The sequence below is a fragment of the Leucoraja erinacea genome, chromosome 11 (genome assembly GCF_028641065.1).
Source record: "Leucoraja erinacea ecotype New England chromosome 11, Leri_hhj_1, whole genome shotgun sequence".
Classification (NCBI taxonomy): domain Eukaryota; kingdom Metazoa; phylum Chordata; class Chondrichthyes; order Rajiformes; family Rajidae; genus Leucoraja; species Leucoraja erinaceus.
Genome location: NC_073387.1, coordinates 42,146,899 through 42,169,624, shown reverse-complemented (window position 1 = coordinate 42,169,624; position 22,726 = coordinate 42,146,899). Strand labels below are relative to the sequence as shown.

Genomic DNA, 22,726 nt, shown 5'->3' with positions numbered 1-22,726 from the left:
TGCATATCGCCAACTTGGACAATTTAACATTTTTATCAAGCCAATTAATCAAGCCAATTAAGCTACACACCTGTACGTCTTTGGAGTGTGGGATGAAACTGAAGATCTTGGAGAAAACCCACGCAGATCACGGGGAGAACGTATAAACTCCATACAGACAGCACCCATAGTCGGGATCGAACTCGGGTCTCTGGTGCTGCATTTTGCTGTAAGACAGCAACTCTACCGCCGTGCCACCGTGACTGACAGTCTCTTGCCCAGAGTAGGGGAATCGTGGACCAGAGGACACAGGTTCAAGGTGAAGGGGAAAAGATTTAATAGCAATCCGAGGGGTAATTTTTCACACAAAGCATGGTGGATGTATGGAACAAGCTGGAGGAGGTAGTTGAGGCTGGGACTACCCCATCATTTAAGAAACAGTTAGTCAGGTACATGGATAGGACAGGTTTGGAGGGATATGGACCAAGCACAGGCAAGTGGGACTAGTGTAGCTGGGACATTGTTGGCCGGTGTGGGCAAGTTGGACGAAGGGCCTATTTCCACACTATATCACTCTATGATTCCATGACTTATTCACCCTGCCTAGCTGTTCCATGGGAAATTTGCTCCTTCACGTTGAAAAAAAAGACAAACCCTTAATTACCCCTTAATTATCCTCAGTTTAGTTTCGCGATCCAGAATGGAAACGGGCTCTTCGACCCACAGTGACCATTGTTTACTCTTTTCTCTCTAGTTCTATCCCATTTTCTCATCCACTCCTTACACATTAAGGGCAATTTACAGAGGCCGACTAACCTACAAACCCGCACATCTATGGGAAATGGGAGGAAACTGGAGCATCTGTAGGAAACCCACGCGTTCTCAGAGAGAATGTGCAAACTCCACACTGTCAGCACCCTAGTTAAGGATTGCACCCGGGTATCCGGTGTCATAACATATCAGCTCTACTAGCTGCATCACTGTGCTTCCTTACTCCAGCACTTTCTGTTTTACTCAAGATTCCAGCATTTGCACTTCCTTGTGATTTCAAGAGGTTAGTTGTCTTTCACTGTTAGGGTTTTAGTGTATCAGGCGGACATTTAGGACAATCCAGTCGCTTTGACCATCATTTCCAATGTCGGGCTAGTTTTTATTCCTCCAGCTCCTGTGGCAGTATTAGAGTTTGGATGTTCAGATTACTAGTGCTGTTATTTAATCATAAAGCCCCTGACTTAACATACAGTAAGAGAAACACTTACCTTTGCATTTGAAATTCCGATCACACTCCAGCTCAACAGCTCTCCTTCTCTCTTAACAGAGTAATAATGCAAGAATGCAATAGGTTAAGAGTGGACATGCTCGGAGTTATTCCTTTACCAGATGACTAAACTTTGTCACTTGGCTGAATCCTTCTTGCCATGGCTAATTAGTTTAATTTAGAGATACGGCATGGAAACAGGCCCTTCGGCCCATTGAGTTCTCGCTGATCAATGACCACCCGTACGCTAGTACTATCCTGCACACTAGGGGCAATTTACAGAATACCTGCATGTCTTTGGGACGTGGGAGGAAATCAGAGCACCTAGGGAAAACCCACTTGGTCACAGGGAGAACGTGCAAACTCCGTACAGACAGCACACGTAGTCAGGATCGAACCCGGGTCCCTGGCGCTGTAAGGCAACAACAACTCTACTACTGCGCCACTGTGCCGCCCTGTCCTAGTTGAACTGAATAGAATTGCTATCGTTCCCAATTCAAGCTAAAGTGAATCCTTGAGTGGCACGCAGGTGCTATGAGTCTGGGACTTGCTGAATGACTTGGGAAGCTGAGTCTGGCAGTTCATCCGGTCTCTAGGCTCCGGAGGGGTCCAGTGGGACAATCTATTCTTGCTGGGATTTTCCAACATAACATTGGAGAATTACCATTTAGATCCGTTATAAATTTGTAGTTGTTTACTTCAATTCTAATAGATTTTTAATGACCCCGAATGTCAGAGCTATTAAAAGCTATTAAAAAGCCTTACCAGCCTGCACAACTAACAATGCTCTGCTGCCTGGTGAAAGGGTTTTGGGGAAAGTTCAAGGGCATGGCTTTTGCACTCTGTGTCATCTGCAGCCTCATCAGCATTAGGACCACACAACTGGATGCAAGGATGTGGATTGGCAGCAATATGGGGCTTGCATGTCTGACCAGCGTGTGCATGTGAGTGAGGTGATGTTCATGATTTTAACCAGTGGGCCTGACCCCACACAATCAAGTACAATGATTGCTTTAAGCCAATCTTAAATTAAAATTGTTTCAAGCAAAGCCAATATTTAATAACCAACTCTAGTTGGTTGTGAGTGATGCATCTTCCCTTTGAACTGCAGCATGTCCAAGCCAGGCAACTCTTTGTGTGCCAGTCGCAGAAGTGGATCGGCAATCACGCTTTACAATCGCTCCACGTTTTAAAATCTCTACTCCAACAGCAGCATTTCTTACATTTACTAAGTTCACTAAACACAATTCACATCATTTCCTTTCTCATGTATCTGTACACTGTGGTTGGCTTGATTCGGAATCATGTATTATCATTCTGCTGACTGGTTAGCATGCAACAAAAGCTTTTCACTGTACCTCGGTACACATGACAATAAACTAAACTCAAAATTCAAATTCAAACTATAATTTTGACCCAGTAAGACTGAGGATATACCAGATATGTTTAGGTCTGGATGGTGTGTGATTTAGCTGAATGTTGGGGTTGAAATTCAATGAACTTTCTGTCATTGGGTAGGGGGTATTGATAGGTGTTATAGGCAAATTTGCTGTGCTATTATGTGACTGGATTGGTTAAGTTGCTGATTGATAGTGACTGGCAGGTGGTTTCAAATGCAAAGCTGGAGATTAGTTATTCAGTTATACGTGGAGATGGTGAGACTCTTCTTATTAGAGATACTATTTGTCTCCTACTTATTTGGCAAGGATATTTCTTGCCTCATCAGTTCAGGTTTGGATGCTGTCCAGGTCTACTGTGCAGGGGTTTACACTGCTTCATTGTCAAAGGAAGTGTTTGGAGCAGAGTGCTGTGACCATTAGTAAATAACCCCAGTTCTAACCTTACATTGACTTCTATGACTCAGTTGGTCTCCTCTCGTTGGCAATAGCAGAAACTATTAGCTATCCTGATATACAATTAACATCAACATTTTAAAACGTTTAAATTTGTGCAGCTCACGTCAGCCTTCAGCACAATAATTTACTGGGAGAAAAAAATAACTACAAACAGGGAGCCACTATTCCAGAACTCAAGAATCCTGCTGTCTCTATTGGCCTCGGATTTAAGACAGCCCTACAAGCAGAGATCAGACAGGGGGCCATTAAAATTAGTTCCCTTTCCACTTTGTTGCAGCTATATGCTACACTGGATTGTAGGACTCAATGCCAGTTCCATAAGTTTAGACTTTACTCTAGAGATTTAGGATACTTTAAGGGCATCACAGTGGCACAGCGGTAGAGTTGCTGCCTTGCAGAGCCAGAGATCCTGACTATGGATGCTGTCTGCACAGAGTTTGCATGTTCTTCCTGTGACTGCGTGGGTTTTCTCTGGGTGCTTTGGTTTCCTCCCACACGTAGGTTTGTAGGATAATTAGCTTCGATAAAATTGTAAATTGTCCCTAGTTCGTAGGACGAAGGCCTGTTTCTGCACTGTATCTCTAAAGTCTAATGTCTAAAAGTGCAGTGCGGAAACAGACCCTTCAGCCCACTGAGTCTACGGCGACCAGTGTGTTGGATACAGCGGCTGGTGGGGTGAAAGGTGAGGACCATGGGAGGACCATCTTGTTCATCTGGGGGGAAGAATTGAGAGACAACGAGGGACTTGTTTGAGGGCTTCAACACCAACAACTGTGGAGAGCAATATTTACTGAAGAAAAATGACTTCTCCGATATGCTGGAGTGGATAGCTTCATCTTGGGAGCAGATGTAGAGAAGACTGAGCAGTTGAGAGTTATGGGCCTTTCCCACTTAGGCGATTTTTTAGACGACTGCCAGCGAGCAGGACAATGGAATTCACCGGTCAACACCGGCGACAACCTACTTCATTCTACGTTAACGTGGCGACAACCTACGACAGCACCTACGACAACACTATCGCCGAACATTTTCAACAAGTTGACATTTTTCGGCAGTCGCCTGTAGTCGCCTAAGTGGGGTAGGCCCATTAGGGATGCATCCTTACAAGAGACAGGGTGGGAGGAGGTGTTTTCAGTGTAACTGTGGGAGTCGGTGAGTTTGTAGCCGCTGTCAGTCAATAGTTCCCTATAATGGAGACAGAAAAATCGAGAATGGGGACAAAGGTGTCAGAGATGCAATCCTGGTGTTCCTTGACACAATGTTTGCCATACTGCAGAAATATGTGACGTTTTAAATGGGTGTAGTTTTGAATATACATCTTTCTATTGCTAGTGAACCCATCAGATGTGATATGTTTACGAAACATAATGAGAACCTGACAGGGAATTGAAATGGGTTTGTGGCGGAGATATTTGTGAGGGTATTAGATCTGATGTGTTCCTAAACAGCCAAGGAAAGAATGGAGCACGGGTATATAGTTTTCATCATTTGAAAAACTGCTATTAAAATTAACGTTCATAGAAGGAAATGATAACTTGCATTGGCAATGTGTGTAGAACGCGTCGTAGAGTTAGATTGAGAGATAGATAAATGTACAGAATCCAAAAGATGAAAATGAGATTTCTGGGAGTTACATCCAATTGGAAGTGGTGTTGTATTGGGGTTATGTGCTGAAACACTGTTATTTACGGCGTACACATGTGATTTAGTGTCTGAAACTGGAGGTCCGATGGTGAAAGGTGTAGATGATACCCATTAGATGATACCCAAGTAGTGAGATGTTGATAAAATTATGGAGGTATAGATTAAGATTGAGGCATACGATAGCTGAAGCCAGAAGGCCACTTGTTTCATTGAAGGTGAAAAAATATATTGAGTAAAGGAACAAAGGGAAATGGGAGTGCAGAGACGTAAATGGTCAATAATAGTTTTGAAATGGCCATAAAGGAGGATAATATATTACAAAATGCGGAATCTGACCTCAATTCCGACAGAAATCTGATCTCAATTCCTACTGTTCTCAACTGAGGTAGATTTGGGGATGGGTGAATGACCTACTCTACAGAGAAGGGTTGGTCAATGAAATAGCTTAATGAGGCTGCGTGCCTAAGATTTTATCTCTGTTGCAGATGTAACGCTGGCCGGCCGGGTTTCCCGGGCCTCGGGAAACCCGAAAGGTGAAGGAAGGCGAGACCTGCTGGATGAAAAAGGTAAGTGCTTTTCCAGCACTACTTGTTGGCCGAGGAAAGCAGGAGTGCTTCACCTTGGCCCATCAAGCCCACCTGCTTCAATCCCTATGGTCGGATTCCCACCCCATCCTGCATGATCTCACCTTCCCAATGCTTGGCTTACAGTGCCCTCCATAATGTTTGGGACAAATACCTATCATTTATTTATTTGTCCCTGTACTCCACAATATGAGATTTGTAATAGAAAAAAAAATCACATGTGGTTAAAGTGCACATTGTCAGATTTTAATACATTTTTATACATTTTGGTTTCACCATGTAGAAATTACAGCAGTGTTTATATATAGTCCCCCCCATTTCAGGGCACCATAATGTTTGGGACACATCAATGTCATGTAGTCATGTTTAGTATTTTGTTGCATATCCTTTGCATGAAATGACTGCTTGAAGTCTGCAATTCATGGGCAACACCAGTTGCTGGGTGATTCTCTGGTGATGTTCTGCCAGGCCTGTATTGCAGCCATCTTCAACTTATGCTTGTTTTGGGGGCTAGTCGCCCTTCAGTTTTCTCTTCAGCGTACAAAAGGCATGCTCAATTGGGTTCAGATCAGGTGGTTGACTTGGCCACTCAATAATTGACCATTATTTAGCTTTGAGAAACTGCTTTGTTGCTTTAGCAGTATGTTAGGGATCATTGTCTTGCCGGCCAATGAGTTTTGAGGCATTTGTTTGAACTTGAGCAGATAGGATGTGTCTGTACACTTCAGAATTCATTATGCTACTACCATCAGCAGTTGTATCATCTAACCATTGGTTTGCATCTTGCAGTGTAGCCTCTGTATTTCTGTTCATGAAGTCTTCTGTTGACAGTGGTCATTGACAAATCAACACCTGACTCCCGAAGAGTGCTTCTGATCTGTGAGGCAGGTGTTTGGGGATTTTTCTTTATTTTAGAGAGAATTTTTCTGTCAGCAGCTGTGGAGGTCTTCCTTGGCCTGCCAGTCCCTTTGCGATTAGTAAACTCACCAGTGCTCTCTTTCTTCTTAATGATGTTCCAAACAGTTGATTTTGGTAAGCGTAGGGCTTGGCTGATGTCTCCTACAGTTTTATTATTGTTTCTCAGTCTCATAATGGCTTCTTTGACTTTCATGAGCACAACTTTGGTCCTCATGTTGATAAACAGCAATAAAAGTTTCCAAAGGTGATGGAAAGACTGGAGGAGAGACTAGGTGCTGAGAGCTCTCTTGTACCTGCATGAAAGAGGCAATTAAACACACCTGAGCAATTACAAACCCCTGTGAAGCCATGTGTCCCAAAAATTCTGGTGCCCTGAAATTGGGGGACTATGTGTAAACATAGCTCTAATTTCTACATGGTGAAATCAAAATGTATAAAAATCTGACAATGTGCACTTTAACCACATGTGATTTTTTCTATTACAAATCTCAAATTGTGGAGTACAGAGACAAATAAATATATGATGGGTCTTTGTCCCAAACATTATGGAGGGCACTGTAAATCACTACCTGATGTCCCACTCCTCCCCACTAATTTCCAACTGCCCATGTTATATTTGGTAGGTCAATCACTCTCACCGAGTCTTCCCTTCTCCTCCACTTGCTTCCTATTTTCATTATATTTGAACTTTAAAATTCTGGAAGAGGCCGTGGAGAAGTTGTTTCACTTGTGGAAGAATCCGGAATAAAGACAAATAAAAACAAAATGTCCGTTCACGTCATGAAAAAACTATTTAGAAAAAGGAAATGATGAAAATGCAGAAACTGGTGTGATTGTAAATGTTTGAATTTGCTGGTTCGGAAACATTTAGGTTGTGCTTTCATGTAACATGAAGGAGAAGGGCATAGGATGAGAGAAATTAAATGCTTAGGGTAGGAGGAGACTCAGGCAGAATGTTAGCTTAGAAAATATTCGGTTTCTGTGTTGTTGGCTTCATAATTAAAGAGTTTATTTTACTCATATCTTGTGTACGGAATGCATTTTGTATTGAAAAGACCATTGAAAAAAATGGATTTGCACTCATATTACCAAAACTGTTATGTCATAATTAAATAATGCACATGAATATATCTTGGATAGTAATTTTATGCTAATTTGCAGAAGTTTCTAACAGATATTCTGCAAAATTTGAAATTATTTTTCTTCCTTTTTTTTGAAAGATAATATCTTTAATTTGCAAAAATAAATTTCAGTAACAAGGGACAGTTATATAATTATTGCACCTCACCATAAAACAGTATTACGGTATATGTACTTTTTGAATGCATTAAAGGTGCTTATGATTTGTAGAAAAAAGGCTTATTTAACAAATGTCAACATTAATCGTAAAAAAGGAAAATAAATGAAGACACAGGAGACTGCTGATGTTAGAATCTGGAGCAAAAAAAACAAACTGCTGGGAGAACTTAGCGGGTCAGGTGGCATCTTTGGTGGAGGAAGGAATGTTTCAGATCAAGACCTTGTATCAGGGGCCTGATCAGCATCTCGACCGGAAACATTGACTATCCTTCCCCACTGAGTTACTCCAGCAGTTTCCTTTTTGCTCCAGAAAAATATGAGCATAGTGTCGTGTGAAATATTGTGCAGGCAGCAGAGTAAATCACTGCTGTAAAGTGTGTCTGGTGTGTAGATGAATTGTAAAATATTGGGGGAATTGATGGGAATGTGGGGAAGATAAAATGGGGTTGGGTAAGATTAGAACCAAGGAGCTGCATATGCTGGTTTATACAAAATGACACAAAGTGCTGGAGTAACTCATGGGTCAGACAGCATATCCGGAGAACATGAATAGGTGATGTTTTGGGTCAGGAGCCTTCTTAAGATTGTCAGGGAAGGGAGAGAGTAGATCAATTTCCAAGTTGCTAATTATTTTAACTCTCCTTCACATTCCTATACTGACCTTTCTATCCTGGGCCTCCTCCATTGCCAAAGAATTGAATTGAATTGAATCCTTTATTTGTCATTCAGACCTTTCGGTCTGAACGAAATGTCGTTGCCTGTAGCCATACATGTAATAATAAACAACACACAATAAACACAAATTAACATCCACCACAGTGAGTTCACCAAGCACCTCCTCACTGTGATGGAGGCAAAAGTCTTAGGGTTGCTGTCTCTTCCCTCCGCTTCTCCCTCTGCGCTGAGACGATACTCCACTGGGCGATGGTAAGTCAGTCCCGCGGTTCAAGCTCCGCGGCCCGGGGGTGGTCGAAGCTGCCGCCCTCCAGTCCAGCGGACGCAGTTGTTGCCACGGGAGCTCCGGGAAACAGGCATCAACCTGTGACCCGCGAGCTCCCGACGATGTCATCCACTGGCCCGCGGCCGAGCCCCGGATTCAGGTCGCCGCCGCCAGAGAGGCCACAGGCAACTAGAGAAATAGCACCTCATATTCCTCTTGGGTAGTTTACAACCCAACAGTATGAACATTGAATTCTCCATTTTTAGGTAACCTCTAACAACCACCTCCCCTGTACTCCATATGGATTCACATGGATTTCTCCCCTCCCTGACCCTGCCTCCTATATTCCTTCCTCTTGATTCACAATTTGCAACTCTTCAGAAGGTTACACACCTTCTGGCTTTTGTTCCAACTATCTGCCTATAAAGAAACCCATCACCTTTCTATCCTGCCATGCTTTGTACAATCTCTCCTCTCTCCCAGCTTTCTTTCCCTGGCTCTACAATCAGAAGAAGGGTCCTGACCCAAAACATCACATATCCACCTTCTCCTGAGATGCTCTCTGACCCGCTGAGTTCTACAGCAGTGTTTGTCCTTTTGGGTTGGATTAACATGTTTAATATGGACTCGGTGGTCTGAAGGCTTATTGACATGCTATAAATTGTTCGGACTTTATAACTTAGCAGGCGAGGCATCATCTGGGGAAAGAGAAACAGTAAATGTCTTTAGGTCAAAGGCAAATACGCAGAACTTGGCTATTGCCTGGCCTGTTCAGTGTTTCCATTTTTTGCCTTTTTTCAGATTTCTAGCCTCAGCATTTATTTCCAATTTTCAATTACTGTTTTTTAATTCTGTGTTCCTAATGCTTTGACAAGTGAGCAGCAGATGTAATACAGCAATGTTTATGAGATATTTTATTTGTCCAATAATAGTTCTGTTTCGAATTTATACATGAATTCCACATAATAGTTTACTGGGATTGTTTTAATTGTCTGTGTTTATTTTTAGTAGGTGATCTGAGAGTACAGATGGTTTGAGGTAATTTTAGTTAAGAGTAGATAGATGGTAAATGGCATATTAAAATCCCTTCACAATTTAACCTCAACAACATTTGCGATATTATCTGTAGGGAGCTGTGATACATGAGGGATTATCAAACAAGTGCAGCTATTTATGGATGAATTGCTTCTTTGAGCCACTTGAGTTGATGCCTTTGAGGGGACTTCATTGTTAATATTTAAGGTGTGTCAGAGAATGAATTAATCATAGACAGACAGCTTCATTAGTGTACCATTTTTTGCATCAGTTCAAGATGCAATACATCCTTGTCGCTTCCAATTTTTTCTACATTTATTGTATAGTCAGAGCTTAGAAACGGCCTTCATTCATTCGGCACAATGTTGCTGTCAATGTAATGTGGAACATAATGGAGTCAATTTTACCATTTTCCCTTCTATTGAAAATGATTGACTAAACTGAGGATGCAAGCACTCTCCAACTGCTCTAATTTCAAAGGCAGGCTTTCAGGTGAAGTTCTTTCTGCAGATAAGTGAGGACATTGTATTTATGCAAGTTATCATCCTGGGATACGTTGAATCCCAGTGCACTTGAAACACAATGAGGCACCTGTTGGCTCCTGGTGCTCTCACCAATGATATCTTCAAACAAGGTATCCTGTTAAAACTCCATGGGTCAGGAAGACTAGGGTGCCCCCTTATAGCTATTGATGAAGCTCTGCTCTGTGGGTGCCCCTACCCAACATTCATCTATGCTCCATAACAAGGAGCTTTGTAAGGGTGACACAATTTTGCAGCTAATACAGCTTCCCATCTCCAGAAACTTTCAGTGCTATCTGTGTGGAGCTTGCTTGTTCTTCCAATTGCTTCCAAGTATTCCTCGAAGCGTGATGAATCTGTGGAATTCATTCCCAGAGATGGCTGTGGAAGCCAAGTACTGTAGGAAGATGCATTTGCAACAGGTAAATTAGTGAGAATGAGGCTAGTTAGTTTTATTTTGAGGGAAAATGTATTGGTTTTGGAAGAAAACCAGGTCTAAAGGTGATTCAGTAGTTAATATCTAGGACGGGAAGGTTGATTTCATGACTGGCTAAAGAAATTAGACGTATTCCACAGAGTTTAAGTCATCAGGTATTTAGAGGAAAGGGTTTTTGAAAGATCAAGGAATTGGGGGCTGTGGGGAATTGCATGGAGATGAGGTGGAATTTCTTTATCCAGAGGGTGGTGAATCTGTGGAATTCTTTGCCACAGAAGGCTGTGGAGAGGCCAAGTCAATGGATATTTTTAAGGTGGAGATTGACAGATTCTTGATTAGTGAGGGTGTCAAGCTTTATGGGGAGAAGGCAACCCCTTTCTCCTGCCTTCTCCTCATAACCCCCGACACCCTCACTAATAATGAGAGGGAAAGATAGATCAGCCATGATTGAATGGCGGAGTAGACTTGATGGGACAAATGGCTTAATTCTGCTCCTGGAACTTATCAAGTTGTGTTTCAGTTTCTTCCCATAGCCCAAAGACACACAGAATCGCAGGGGTATTTGGCATTGTAAATTGTCCCAGGTATGGAGGAGAGTGGTAGAATCTTGGTGGGGGTAGGGTGGAATTGATGAAGATATAGATAGAATTAAAAGGAATTAGTACTGGGATAGTGTACAAATTGGGTGCTTGACTGTCAGCATAGGAAGGGCGGGGGTGGGCAAGTTCTGTATGACTCTCCATTCCTGTGAAACAAGCAAGCCTCTCTTTACCACATTCCAAAGGAGTTCAGGTCTGAACGCTTGCAATCATCCAAATTGCCTGTGCCAGGATCGTCAGCACATGACGGTCAAATACTGATTTCTACCAGAATTTGACAAGAATCTCACCTGGGAAAATTAGATGCAGCAATTAAATTTGGGCCACAGTTCATCAACGTCGAGTGTGCGTGATTCTTAAGCCTCCACCTCCACACACAATTGATTTTCTGCATTAAGAGATTTTAGGTAATTTACCATTGCAATTGCTGACTCTGAGTATTCACAGGGAGTCATCACTGAATAGAAACTTACCTTGACCAGTCACACATACTGAAGGTCAGAGAATGGATGTTCTGCCGTAGACCTCCTGGCCCTGTTGCTGTCCACCAAGATGGAATACTTTCTATCTGCTGAGAAGAGTGCAGTTTTAACAGTACTCAGGAAGCTTGGCAGAATCCTGGACAGAACAATATGCCTTATTGGCACATGATTGCCCGCTCAAGATTTCCTCCACAAATGTTGCATCACAGCTATAATACAGTATGTGCCTTCTATCGGAAGTAGTATAGCAACTCATATTGATTATACAGGGAAAGTATACAAGAATTGCCATGTTTCTAGGACTGCTTTGTGCGATTCAAGTCTAAAGCTGTTAATAGTATAGAGTCTGGCTGGTGGGATTGGTGTGGAGGGATGTCCATTAGTTGGCATGGGCAGGTTGAGCTGAATGTCTTGTCTGCATGCTGTGCGGTTGTAGGATTCTATGATTTCAGCTTCCTAACGATATGTTTCCCTTTCTTTCTTGACTAAACAAATAACATTTCTTGTCATCAAAGCTTCCCAAACCGTACCATTGTTGCCTTTCATCCTCAAAGGAACACGGTAGTCCCGAACTAATCAACTGGCTTTTAAAATATTCCTGTACGCCAAATGCCAGGCTCATCCCCCAATCGCAAGACCATCCCAAGATGGACTCTAAATATAGTTTCATAGAACAGTCATGTATGCGACTAACAAATTCTGCCCCATCTAAGCTCCAGACAATATGGGAGTCCCAGTCAATATTGGGGAGGTTAAAATCTTTCACTACATTTACCCCGTCCTTTTTACATCTTTCCATGATCTGCCTGCATATCTGTCCTCCTATCTTCTGTTGTTATATGGGAGGCCTATAGTATAAGGTCACAATAGTGATTGCACCATTTTTACTGAATTCTTTCCATAGGGCTCTGCTGGACGAATCCTCCAAGATGCTTTTTTTAAGTACAGCTGTGACATTCTCCCTGACTGTAGGACAACTCTTTTACATCCCTCTCTTTGTCACGTCTGCCCTTCTCATAACCACATTTTTGTGCGTCTGGAATTTCACATAGACCAGAATGGTAATAGTTTCATATCCCCTATGGTAAGAATGCTAGAATTATTTCCAATTATGGGACTGGATGTTACACAAATGACAATGGCATGGTTTGTGTTATTGAGGTTTCATTGATTATTCCAGATTATTTAATTTACATTTCTCACCAGCATCTGCAATATAGTTGATTGGCGGAACAGGAATCCTGAGGATGGTTCTGTACCTGAACAAGTGTGAGAGTGTTCATAAGTTCATGTCCATAAGTTATAGATGTAGAATTAGGCCATTCAGCCCATCAAGTCTACGCAGCCATTTAATCGTGGCTGATCTATCTTTCCCCCTCAATCCCATTTTCATGCTTCTCCTCATGACCCCTGACACCCGTACTAATCAAGAATCTGTCAATCTCCGCCGCAAAAATATCCATTGGCATCCACAGTCTGTGGCAATTAATTCCACAGATTCGCCACCTTCTAACTAAAGAAATTCCTCCTCATCTCCTTTCTAAAGGAACAAAGGCCACCAAATTCAAGTGCAGTTTCATTCCATTTCAAGCAGGGTCCAAGGCCACCAAATTCAAATGCAGCTTCATACCATTTCATGCAGGGTGAAACCACCATAAAACCACACAAAACACCAAACTCACAGTTCAGTAGACATTCAGTGTGTTCAGTTGATTCACAGCTCAGACAGAGTCATGACCTCTCCCTCCACCATCATGCAGAGACTGAGCCACACCCACACTTCCGGGTTTTATAACCCCTCCCCCTCCCACCGGAAAAGGTGTGGCTTTCAGGGTGTGATTGACAGGAGAGGGATTCAACATCTCAACATTTTTTATACACTAATATCACTTTTCTTTTTCATTGATGGGAAGAATTCTCTGCACCTGCTCAGCGGAGGGGGGACTGAGTAAGATGGCCAAAAATCACAGCCGTAAGTGGTAGTGTTTTATCTAAAATCAATATACAGTGCTAACAGGAAGTGCAGTAGTGCCTTTTAACTGCAAGCCAAATCACCCAAGCTGCCATTTGCAGTAAGTAGTGACTTTCAACTTCATGCCACCATTTGCAGTAAGTAGTGCCTTTCAAATTGAAGCCAATGCACCTATGCCACCATTTGCAGTAAGTAGTGCCTTTCAACCTCAAGCCAAAGCACCCAAGCCACCATTTGCAGTAAGTAGTGCCTTTCAACTTCAAGCCAAAGCACCCAAGCCACCATGTGCAGTAAGTAGTGCCTTTCAACTTCAAGCAAAAGCACCCAAGCCACCATTTGCAGTAAGTAGTGCCTTTCAACTTCAAGCCAAAGCTCCCAAGCCACCATTTGCAGTATGTAGTGCCTTTCAACCTCAAGCCAAGACACCCAAGCCACCATTTGCAGTAATTAGTGCCTTTCAACTTCAAGCCAAAGCTCCCAAGCCACCATTTGCAGTAAGTAGTGCCTTTCAACTTTAAGCCAAAGCACCCAAACAACCATTTGCAGGTAGTGCCTTTTTACTTCAAACAAACCATATTTTCATTTTCAAACCACATTAAGGGTACTCACAGTTGTGCAGACATTTGTTCAGTGTTATTCAGAGACACGTGGCCCTTGGCTTCATCCATCTTGGAGAGACTGAGTGAGGCACACCACTTCCTGGTTTTATAGTCCCTCCCCCGCCCTCCAGCAGGGTCAGCAGAGAGAATGATGATTTTTCTTAAAACATTAATATCTCTCTGATTTGTCATTGATGGGAAAAATCCTCCGCACCCGTAAGGTGGAGGGGGGCTCTGAGCGAGGTGGCCAAAAATGACGGCTGTAGGTGGCGGCGTTCTGTCGGAAATTGCAGCACAGTGGGCCAAAAGCGGTCAAGATCAGAGATTTAGTAAGATAGATAGATTAGATAGATAGATAGATAGATAGATAGATAGATAGATAGATAGAAAAGCAGTGAACAAATTGGTAAATATTCTGTGTGAGACAAAGATTTAATTACGGCCAGCCAGAAGTAATTGGATGCGGCAGAGAAATATAATAAACAAAATACATATTTCGTGACTTTTCAATTCTGCATCAGAAAGAGAGAAAAGTTAATAATCACCAATTTTTCACACGGTGTCAAGGATCAATGAAGAGCTTCAGAGGTGCATTAAAGAATAGAATCTTGCATTGGAAACTCAGGTCTTTGGAAGATTATAATAACTAGCAATCACAGCAATGGTACAAATTGAGGAAAATAAATAATTTCATTTTTAAAATGCACAACCATAAAATTTATGCATGGAAATGCAAATATTCAGAATTTAAAACAGTTTTCTACGAATAACTTTATTTCAGATGGTGTTTGGAGAAAATTGTTATGACATTGGTATTGCTTCTCTCAAAGGTGTCGTGAATCATGTTGATGTATAGTCTTGAACAAGAGTCAAGGTGATTCCTAATAATTTCTGATGTGTCTGCATGATACTAATTTCTATTAAAGAGTTAATTTTTAATACATGGAGGATGTGTTTGTGAGAAGGCAGGGGAATAAAATTAGGAAAATTGAAAGCCTTGGAAATTCGGCAACAGATCTGTCAACTTCGTCACATTTAACTGTATTAGATTGCCTGCAGGTATACACTTAGAGTGAGACAGGTTGAGTACAATCAAACCATACACGCGTACAACAGGTATTGCAAAGAGAAAGATACCATAGTGCATGATATAGTTTAACAGCATTGTAGTATTATAGTTACAGAAAAAGACAGTGTTCACCATGAAGGTAGACAAAAATGCTGGAGAAACTCAGAGGGTGAGGAAGCATCTATGGAGCGAAGGAATAGGTGATGTTTCAGGTCGCCTCGACCCGAAACGTCACCTATTCCTTCGCTCCATAGATGCTGCCTCACCCGCTGAGTTTCTCCAGCATTTTTGTCTACCTTCGAGTTTTCCAGCATCTGCAGTTCCTTCTTAAACGTGTTCACCATGAAGGTAGGTTGGAAGATTTATAGGAGGTCTATTCCGTAGTCTATTAACAGTGGGGAAGCAGTTCCTGTTTATGGTTGTATGTGCTCTCAAGCTTTTGTATCTTCTGCCCGAGAGGAGAGGGAAGAAGAGGGAATGACCAGTGTTAAAAAAGTGCTTTCCCAACACAGCATGAGTTGTAGATGGAGTTGATGGTGGGCAGGCTGTTGCATGATGGACTGGGCTACATCCAAACCAAGCTGTGATCAACTCAAAGTATACTCTCGACAGTGCATCTGCAGGTCGGTAAAAGTTGTTGGATAGGGTCCCCCTATCATGCAGAAATATCAATATGATTTACTTAGATAGCACACAAGTAAAATATTTTATCTATATCTCTGTTCACATGACAGTAAGAAAACAGTTTCTTTATCAAATAAGTAGGCAGGAAGGTGGAGGTTGACATGAGGCCATGCTGCCACACAAGGATTACACACAAGTTCCTGGATCTGTTGGAATATTAGTGTTCAAGAAGCCTCGTGTCAAGTCAGGTAAATATTTACCGCCTTTTAGTTCCGTACGTCATAATTGCTTCAGTTGCTCTATGTCTCTACAGTAATATTGGCAGGATCTCACAATCGACAGCTCAGAAATGCATTAGCCTGCTGGCTTATGTCTTGTTTACAAGAGCAGGGAGTCGTGTACATCAGTCAGAGGTAGCAGGTGCCAGGCTTGGCTGCCCACAGGTACATGGTGTCATTGACTGCTCATATGAGGTAATTAGGCAGCTCAGGTCACCCAGGAGTATTTCCAAACTCCAAGACTTTCCGTTCCGTCAATGAAAACACAAGAGGAGCCTGGCAGCTGCCATGATGCTTTCATCTCCTGGCAGACCATTCACCCAAATCTCTTGGCATTTTGAATCACACTAAGTAGCTGCCTGCTCAGAGATAAGCAACATCCGTTTAGAACTAGATGATTTCATCTATAAAGAATCGAAGCAATGAAGTCCAGAAAGATATGATGAAATATAAAAGCCTAACATGCCAGTGTGCTAAAGATCTACATCACAGCTTCTTTTTTATGAGCAACATCAGTCAGGATTTCCACAATGTTACACAACTTTTAGGTTTGGATCTGCAGGAGAAATAAAGTCCACTGCACAATATAACCCAATGATTCAAAGGATTCAGTCGCTTGGTGGAGCCAATAGATTAGGAAAGATGCATGTTGTTGTACTCTTTATTATGTTTTCATTGGTACAAAACCTCAAATGAAAATATGAGAGAGTTTCTTTCAAATTTGGCAATCTGCAGAAACCTATTTTCTGCCAATGCCTAGTTTATGATGTATGCAGGTCATAATCTTCGCCATTGAGATCATCAAAGACCCACAAAATCAGTTCTGATGTCCATTCATCAAGAACACACAGAAGCCCAGACTACTAACCCCACATTCCCTGTCGGGCACAGCCTGCTCTATTTGTGACAGAGTCTGCAGGTTCCACATTGGCCTCATCAGACACATCCAAACCCATGGGTTTGGGTACATTTGCTCCTGAGGGATCACCTAAGAAGTAAAAGTATTTTCCTGCATTCCTGTGTCTCTATCAACAAAGATTTGGAAGTTGAGATGAAAGGTCCAGGTGGAAATTCAACACCATGTTCTTATTGAGTCTGTCACAAATGTAATATTTGTTAATTAATGGGATTGGAAATCAGTTGCTTGAATGTCAGGGGAGGGTGTGAATGTCTGCTAGGGCTATGAGGTAAGGGTTGTCATGGTGATGACAGGGAAGATGTTTGCAGCCGGATGGATATATACAGTAGTTGGGGTTTGTGGGAAATCAGCTGCATAGGGTAAGCTTTGAAATTAAAGAGTCCTTGATACAGGTTCCCAGCGCTGCATTCAGTGGCCTGGCCATGCTGCAGACCTCCGCACATCTCACCTACATCTTCTCCGCAACATAAAATTAACTTGTTTTCTCTCTTTCCACATTCTGATGAAGGGTCTTTGCCCTGAAACGTTAACCTTTCATTTCTTTACCTAGATGCTGACCATTTCCAGCATTTCAATTTTCCAGCAGTTTTTTGAGCTCTGTGCAGTTTCTTGGATTCATTAGAAATGAATATTAAAGAGTGATGCAATTAGTGGTTGGTCTTTTAAGTGAATTAGCATATCTTCCTTTGAAGTAAACTGGTAATGGGAAACATGCAAGAACCTATTCTTTATCTAACAATTATAACAGCTAATACAGCTATAAACCTTCCCGTCCGGGGTGTCGAATAAAAGTTCATATAACAATCTGATTGCGCAGTTACTTTTCATTCTGTCATAAATCCAGACATGAATTTCAAAATCAAAGGTTTTTACTTTTAGTGGAGGAGTATTACATTTTTAATTATTGAATAGCATCTCTGTCATTTCAATTGAATTTAAAATATGAAGACATAAGAGTTCACTTATTGATTTAATGTTGCCTAGCTGTCAAGAAAGTACAATGTGTGAATGCCACCCGATTGTAAAACGTTGGCAGTGTGTCAGTTGCATTTGTTTGAAATGTTTTAAACAAGATAATTCATGAGTCATTAGAATTCTTTCCTCAAAGGTTGGTAGAAGCAAACTATTTTAAATTTATTAAGGCAGAGGGTGGTAGAGTTTTGGAAAACAACGTGTGGGTGGAAATCCATAATTGAAGTGACTATCAGATCAGTCATGATCTTATTGAACAGCAGAGCAGACTCAAAGGACTGACTGGCCTATTCCTGCCCTTTAATCATCTGTTGAGAATCAGTCAGTTGTTGAACCATTTTGAATACTTTACTAAATTACAGACGTGTATTTCCAAGTAAATAGGAAAACATTTATTGCATATTTTTCATGATCCTTGAATTTACCTGGCTACTTTGCACCAGGCATTATCAAGCTCGTCCTTTATTATGTGAAAATGACTTAAAACCCAATATGGTTAATTTAGGAACTGAATTTGCTGTATTTGACCAGTTTGTAGGGGATTCCAGAGCCAATGCATTCTCTTAATTACTCCTACAAGCCATTTCACTGCATCAGTAATAGATATAAACAATACCATCATTACCACCAAGCCAGTGCATTACAACACATTAACCTGCCATTTATCAACATTCCACCATGTCAATCTCCATTTGGAAGAAACAATGGGGTTACAAGGGCACAGATTGCCCATCATTCAGATGGCTTCAGAGCACACGACTAGCTAAGCAACAAAACACAGCTGCAAGACTTGATCTTCAGCAGGCAGTGAATGAGCCATTGTATGGTACGGATGCACTTCACTTCATCCTCTGCCTCCGGTCAATATTTCCGTTCACGATAATCTTGTTATCACAGATCATCACACAGCCTTTGTTATAACAAAGACTTCTAGTCACATGGCACCAGATTCAGAATAGATCGAACAGCTGGAAACTGGACATTATTGTGCTGCCGTGGATCTTCCACTGCAATTCTGCCAAATCCTTTATTCATTCCATGCCATCAAGCAAGGGTTCCCCACCTGGCTTATTGAGTAAGTAGACAAGCAGGCCAGGATAAGCACCAGGCATGGCTGGAAATGAAGTGCTAACCTATTGAAATGACAGGGTCATATGTATGCTAAACTTCATGCTACAGGTAAAACTAGGTTTTCCCATATTTAACAGATTTACATTTAAACTATGTAGTTGTGGGATAACTGATCATTTTATGGTGGTGGACAATTAAATAGCCAAAGGGCAAACAAGGCTCCATGAACATTCCCATACTCCATGATTGGAGCTCACCATAAGGTGCAATTGAAATGTTCTCAAATATCTTCAGTCAGGGTATGAGTAGATCACAGTTAACATGGTAGAAGCCAGGTGACTTCTTGCATGCTGGTCCCAGAAGGGGATCTGTTATCATTCATTACAATTGCTCCACTCTTATAAATGTTGATTTCAAAAAGCAGCATTTCTTACACTAACTATGCTCTTCTTAATCTGTGTTATCTACTTTAACTTACACTAAATTATATACTCTTTATCCTGTCTTTGTATATTGTCGATTGTAATCCTGCATAGTATTTTCTTGATAGCACGCAACAAAATAGCTTTTCACTCTACCTTGGTACACATGACTATAATAAATTAAACTAAACTAAACCAAGATCCCTGGGTTAATTGGCTTGGGTTTGTATACTCGGTATAAGTGTAAATTGTCCCGAGTATGTGTAGGCTTGTGTTAATGTGCGGGGATTGCTGGTCAGCGCGACCTCGCTGGGCCGAAGGGCCTGTTTCTACACTGTGTCTCTAAACTAAACTAAACAAAAAAATATTTAATGTAGAAGAAATTACATTATAGGTTTGGGGACCAATAAGTTTGATTCAAACATCTGAGGTTCTTCATCAATAATCCTGCCTATCATCAGGTTAAAAGTAGGGATGTTTGATGGTGATTGAGCATTTGTAATACTTCAAAAAGAAGGGTGAATTCTACTTGATCTAATCTGTGCTATTTCTTTGCTTCCCTGGGATCCCTGTGGCTACAGTTACCTATTGCTGTTGGAGTTGTCACTGCCACAGCCATTCCAGAGGCAGAATTGTCTGAAATTTAAAACAATTCTGGAATTTAAAAATAATACCGCATTTAAAATAGTAGAAAATGTATTTTAAAGCACTTTAACTTTTAATATTTAATTGCAAAGATAAATATTATTTTAAAAATATATAAAGCATATTGATTCATATTTCTAATGAATGGGGACATGGTAGGTGAACCATCAATGATTGGCACATAGCCGAGATACCAGATACAAAAGTGGGTCTGGTCTGGCCCCTCGGCTCAACGTGATAACGGGACTAGACTCAAGACTAAGTCTGCAGTGGAGCGGGAAATCATTTAACCTCCAGCATATTCTGTACTTATAGCTCCACGCATTCTGTACTTTAAGTAGCACCACGCAAATACAGAGGTCTGGAATACATTGACATATGTGCTGCAGTTAGCTGGTGGTACCCTTACAAAATACAGCTTACAAAATCAGGCCTAATGAAGCAGTCTACTGCCTCATGCAGCACAATGCTTGAAACTAAACAGAGGCGTTGTTGTGGATATATGCTGTTAGTCCATTTGTTAGAATTCCAAAATAGAATTAAACGTTAATTCTTAAGAAAATATTCTTTATTTAAAAGATGTCTGATTTAAAAAAAAAATGTAATTACACAATGTGATAATTAATATGCAAACAACATAAACCAAAGAATAAACTGGCAAATTATGACCGCATTGCATTATGATTTTAAGGCTTTACTTGGTGAAAAGTACTTACTTAATGAAAGTGACAATCCAGCAGACATGACGGCATGAATATTTGCACATTCCAAATTTCATAGTGCTCTAAATACTTTTATTATGTGATATTTGTTCTTTGATATTTGATTTAATATTGGAAAATTTGAACTAATACTCCTTGCTTTGATGGATCATGCAGTTTTAGTCTCCCTTGCACTTGTGCTGGCAAGAGGAATAATATTAAACTTGCATCTTTAGGCAATTTGCATGTTGTATTTGCATGTTGCAAATTTGTAGGTGCCTAAGTTCACACTTCTGGGTGTTTAATGGTAGTTAAGTCAACCTCTGCCAAATTATTCCGTTGTCTCCCCAAGCCAATGTTCACTACCAGTGATTGTATTTGATTGTTAATAATTGTTAGGAAACCTCCGCGGTTGTTATTATTTTTTTTAATGGTATTTAAATCCAGTATGTAACAGGGGTCACCCTATGAGGGATGTCCATCTTGCAATAAATGAGTCATTGGGAATAGAGATCTTCCTGTAGAAATAAGGAACCGCACATACTGGTATACAATGGAAAGACACAACATGCTGAATAACTAAGTGGCTCAGGCAGCGTCCCCAGAAAACATGGATAGGTGATGTTTTGGGTCGGGAAAATTCTTCAGACCCTAGGATGGGAATGCAGGTATAGGAGAAAGTGGTCAAATACCAAGAATTGCCAGTAAATTCTGTTCTGAGGTACCCACCTGCTCTAAGAAGACCACTATCTTCCCGGTGCTGAAGAAATGCAAGATCTTATGCCTTAATGACTACTTTCCTGTGGCCTTGACATCCACCATCATGAAGTGCTTTGAGAGGCTGGTTATGGAATGCATTAAATCTAGTCTACCAAGCAACGTTGATCCACTGCAGTTCGCCTACCGCTACAACAGGTCCACAATCCTTGGCACACCTGGATAAGGGAGACATCTATGTTTGACTTCTATTGATTGACTTCAGATCTGCTTTCAGTACCATTATCTCATCTACAGTAAGCTCATCTCCAAACTCTTGCAACTTGGAGTCAGCATTCGTCTTTGCAACTGGATCCTAGGCCAACACACCACAATCGGTGAGGATAGGTGACAAATTATACTCTATGATAATCCTCAACACTGGAGCCCCACAAACATGCATTTCAGCCCCTTCTTTACACCTTATACACCCACGACTGTGTAGCCGAATACAAATCAAACTCAATTTGCAAGTTCACAGGCAACACCACTATGTGGGCTGGATATCAAATAACGATGAGACGGAGTAGAGGAAGGAGATAAAGAACCTTGTAATCTGGTGCCGACAACAACATTTCCCTCAATGTCATCAAGAGAAACGAGATTGTGATGGACTTCAGGGAGCAAAGTGGTGCACATACCCCAGAATACATTGACAGTGCTGAATTGGAGATGGTTGCAAGCTTCAAGGTCTTAGGAGTAAATATTGTCCTAACTTGTCCTAGACCAGCCAAATCGAAGCAATGGTCAAAAAAGCACACCAATGCTTCTACTTCCTTAGAAAGCTTAAAAAATGATGTATGTCTACAACAACTCTCCCCAACTTCTGCAGATGCGCTGTAGACAGCATTTTATCATGGTGCATCAGAGCATGGTTTGGGAACAGTTCCATCCAAGACTGCAAGAAATTGCAGGGAATTGTGAACGCAGGCCCAGAATATCAAATAAACTCACCTCCCCTCCCCTCCATTGACTCCATCTACACTCCATGCTGCTTCGGCAAGGCCACCAGCATAATCAAGGACTAGTCTCACCCCGGACACTCTCTCTCCCATCTGACAAGAGGTGCAGAAGTTTGAAAACGCATACGTCCAGAATCAGAGACAGTTTCTTCCCGGCTGTTATCAGGCAACTGAACCATCCTATC

At 41.4% G+C, this 22,726-nt stretch overlaps 1 protein-coding gene across 3 annotated transcripts in view; it reads left to right on the top strand.

Moving 5' to 3' along the window:
- Positions 1-22,726, top strand: part of LOC129701716 (protein phosphatase 3 catalytic subunit alpha-like) — a 356,043-nt gene that overhangs the window by 144,340 nt on the left and 188,977 nt on the right. For 2 of the 3 annotated variants that reach the window (XM_055643088.1, XM_055643087.1), the window contains exon 2: positions 5,223-5,303. The exons of the other annotated variant lie outside the window; for it this stretch is intronic. In XM_055643088.1, the coding sequence (XP_055499063.1) occupies positions 5,223-5,303 (81 nt within the window). The remainder of the gene's footprint in view (positions 1-5,222; positions 5,304-22,726) is intronic. 3 annotated transcript variants of the gene reach the window in all.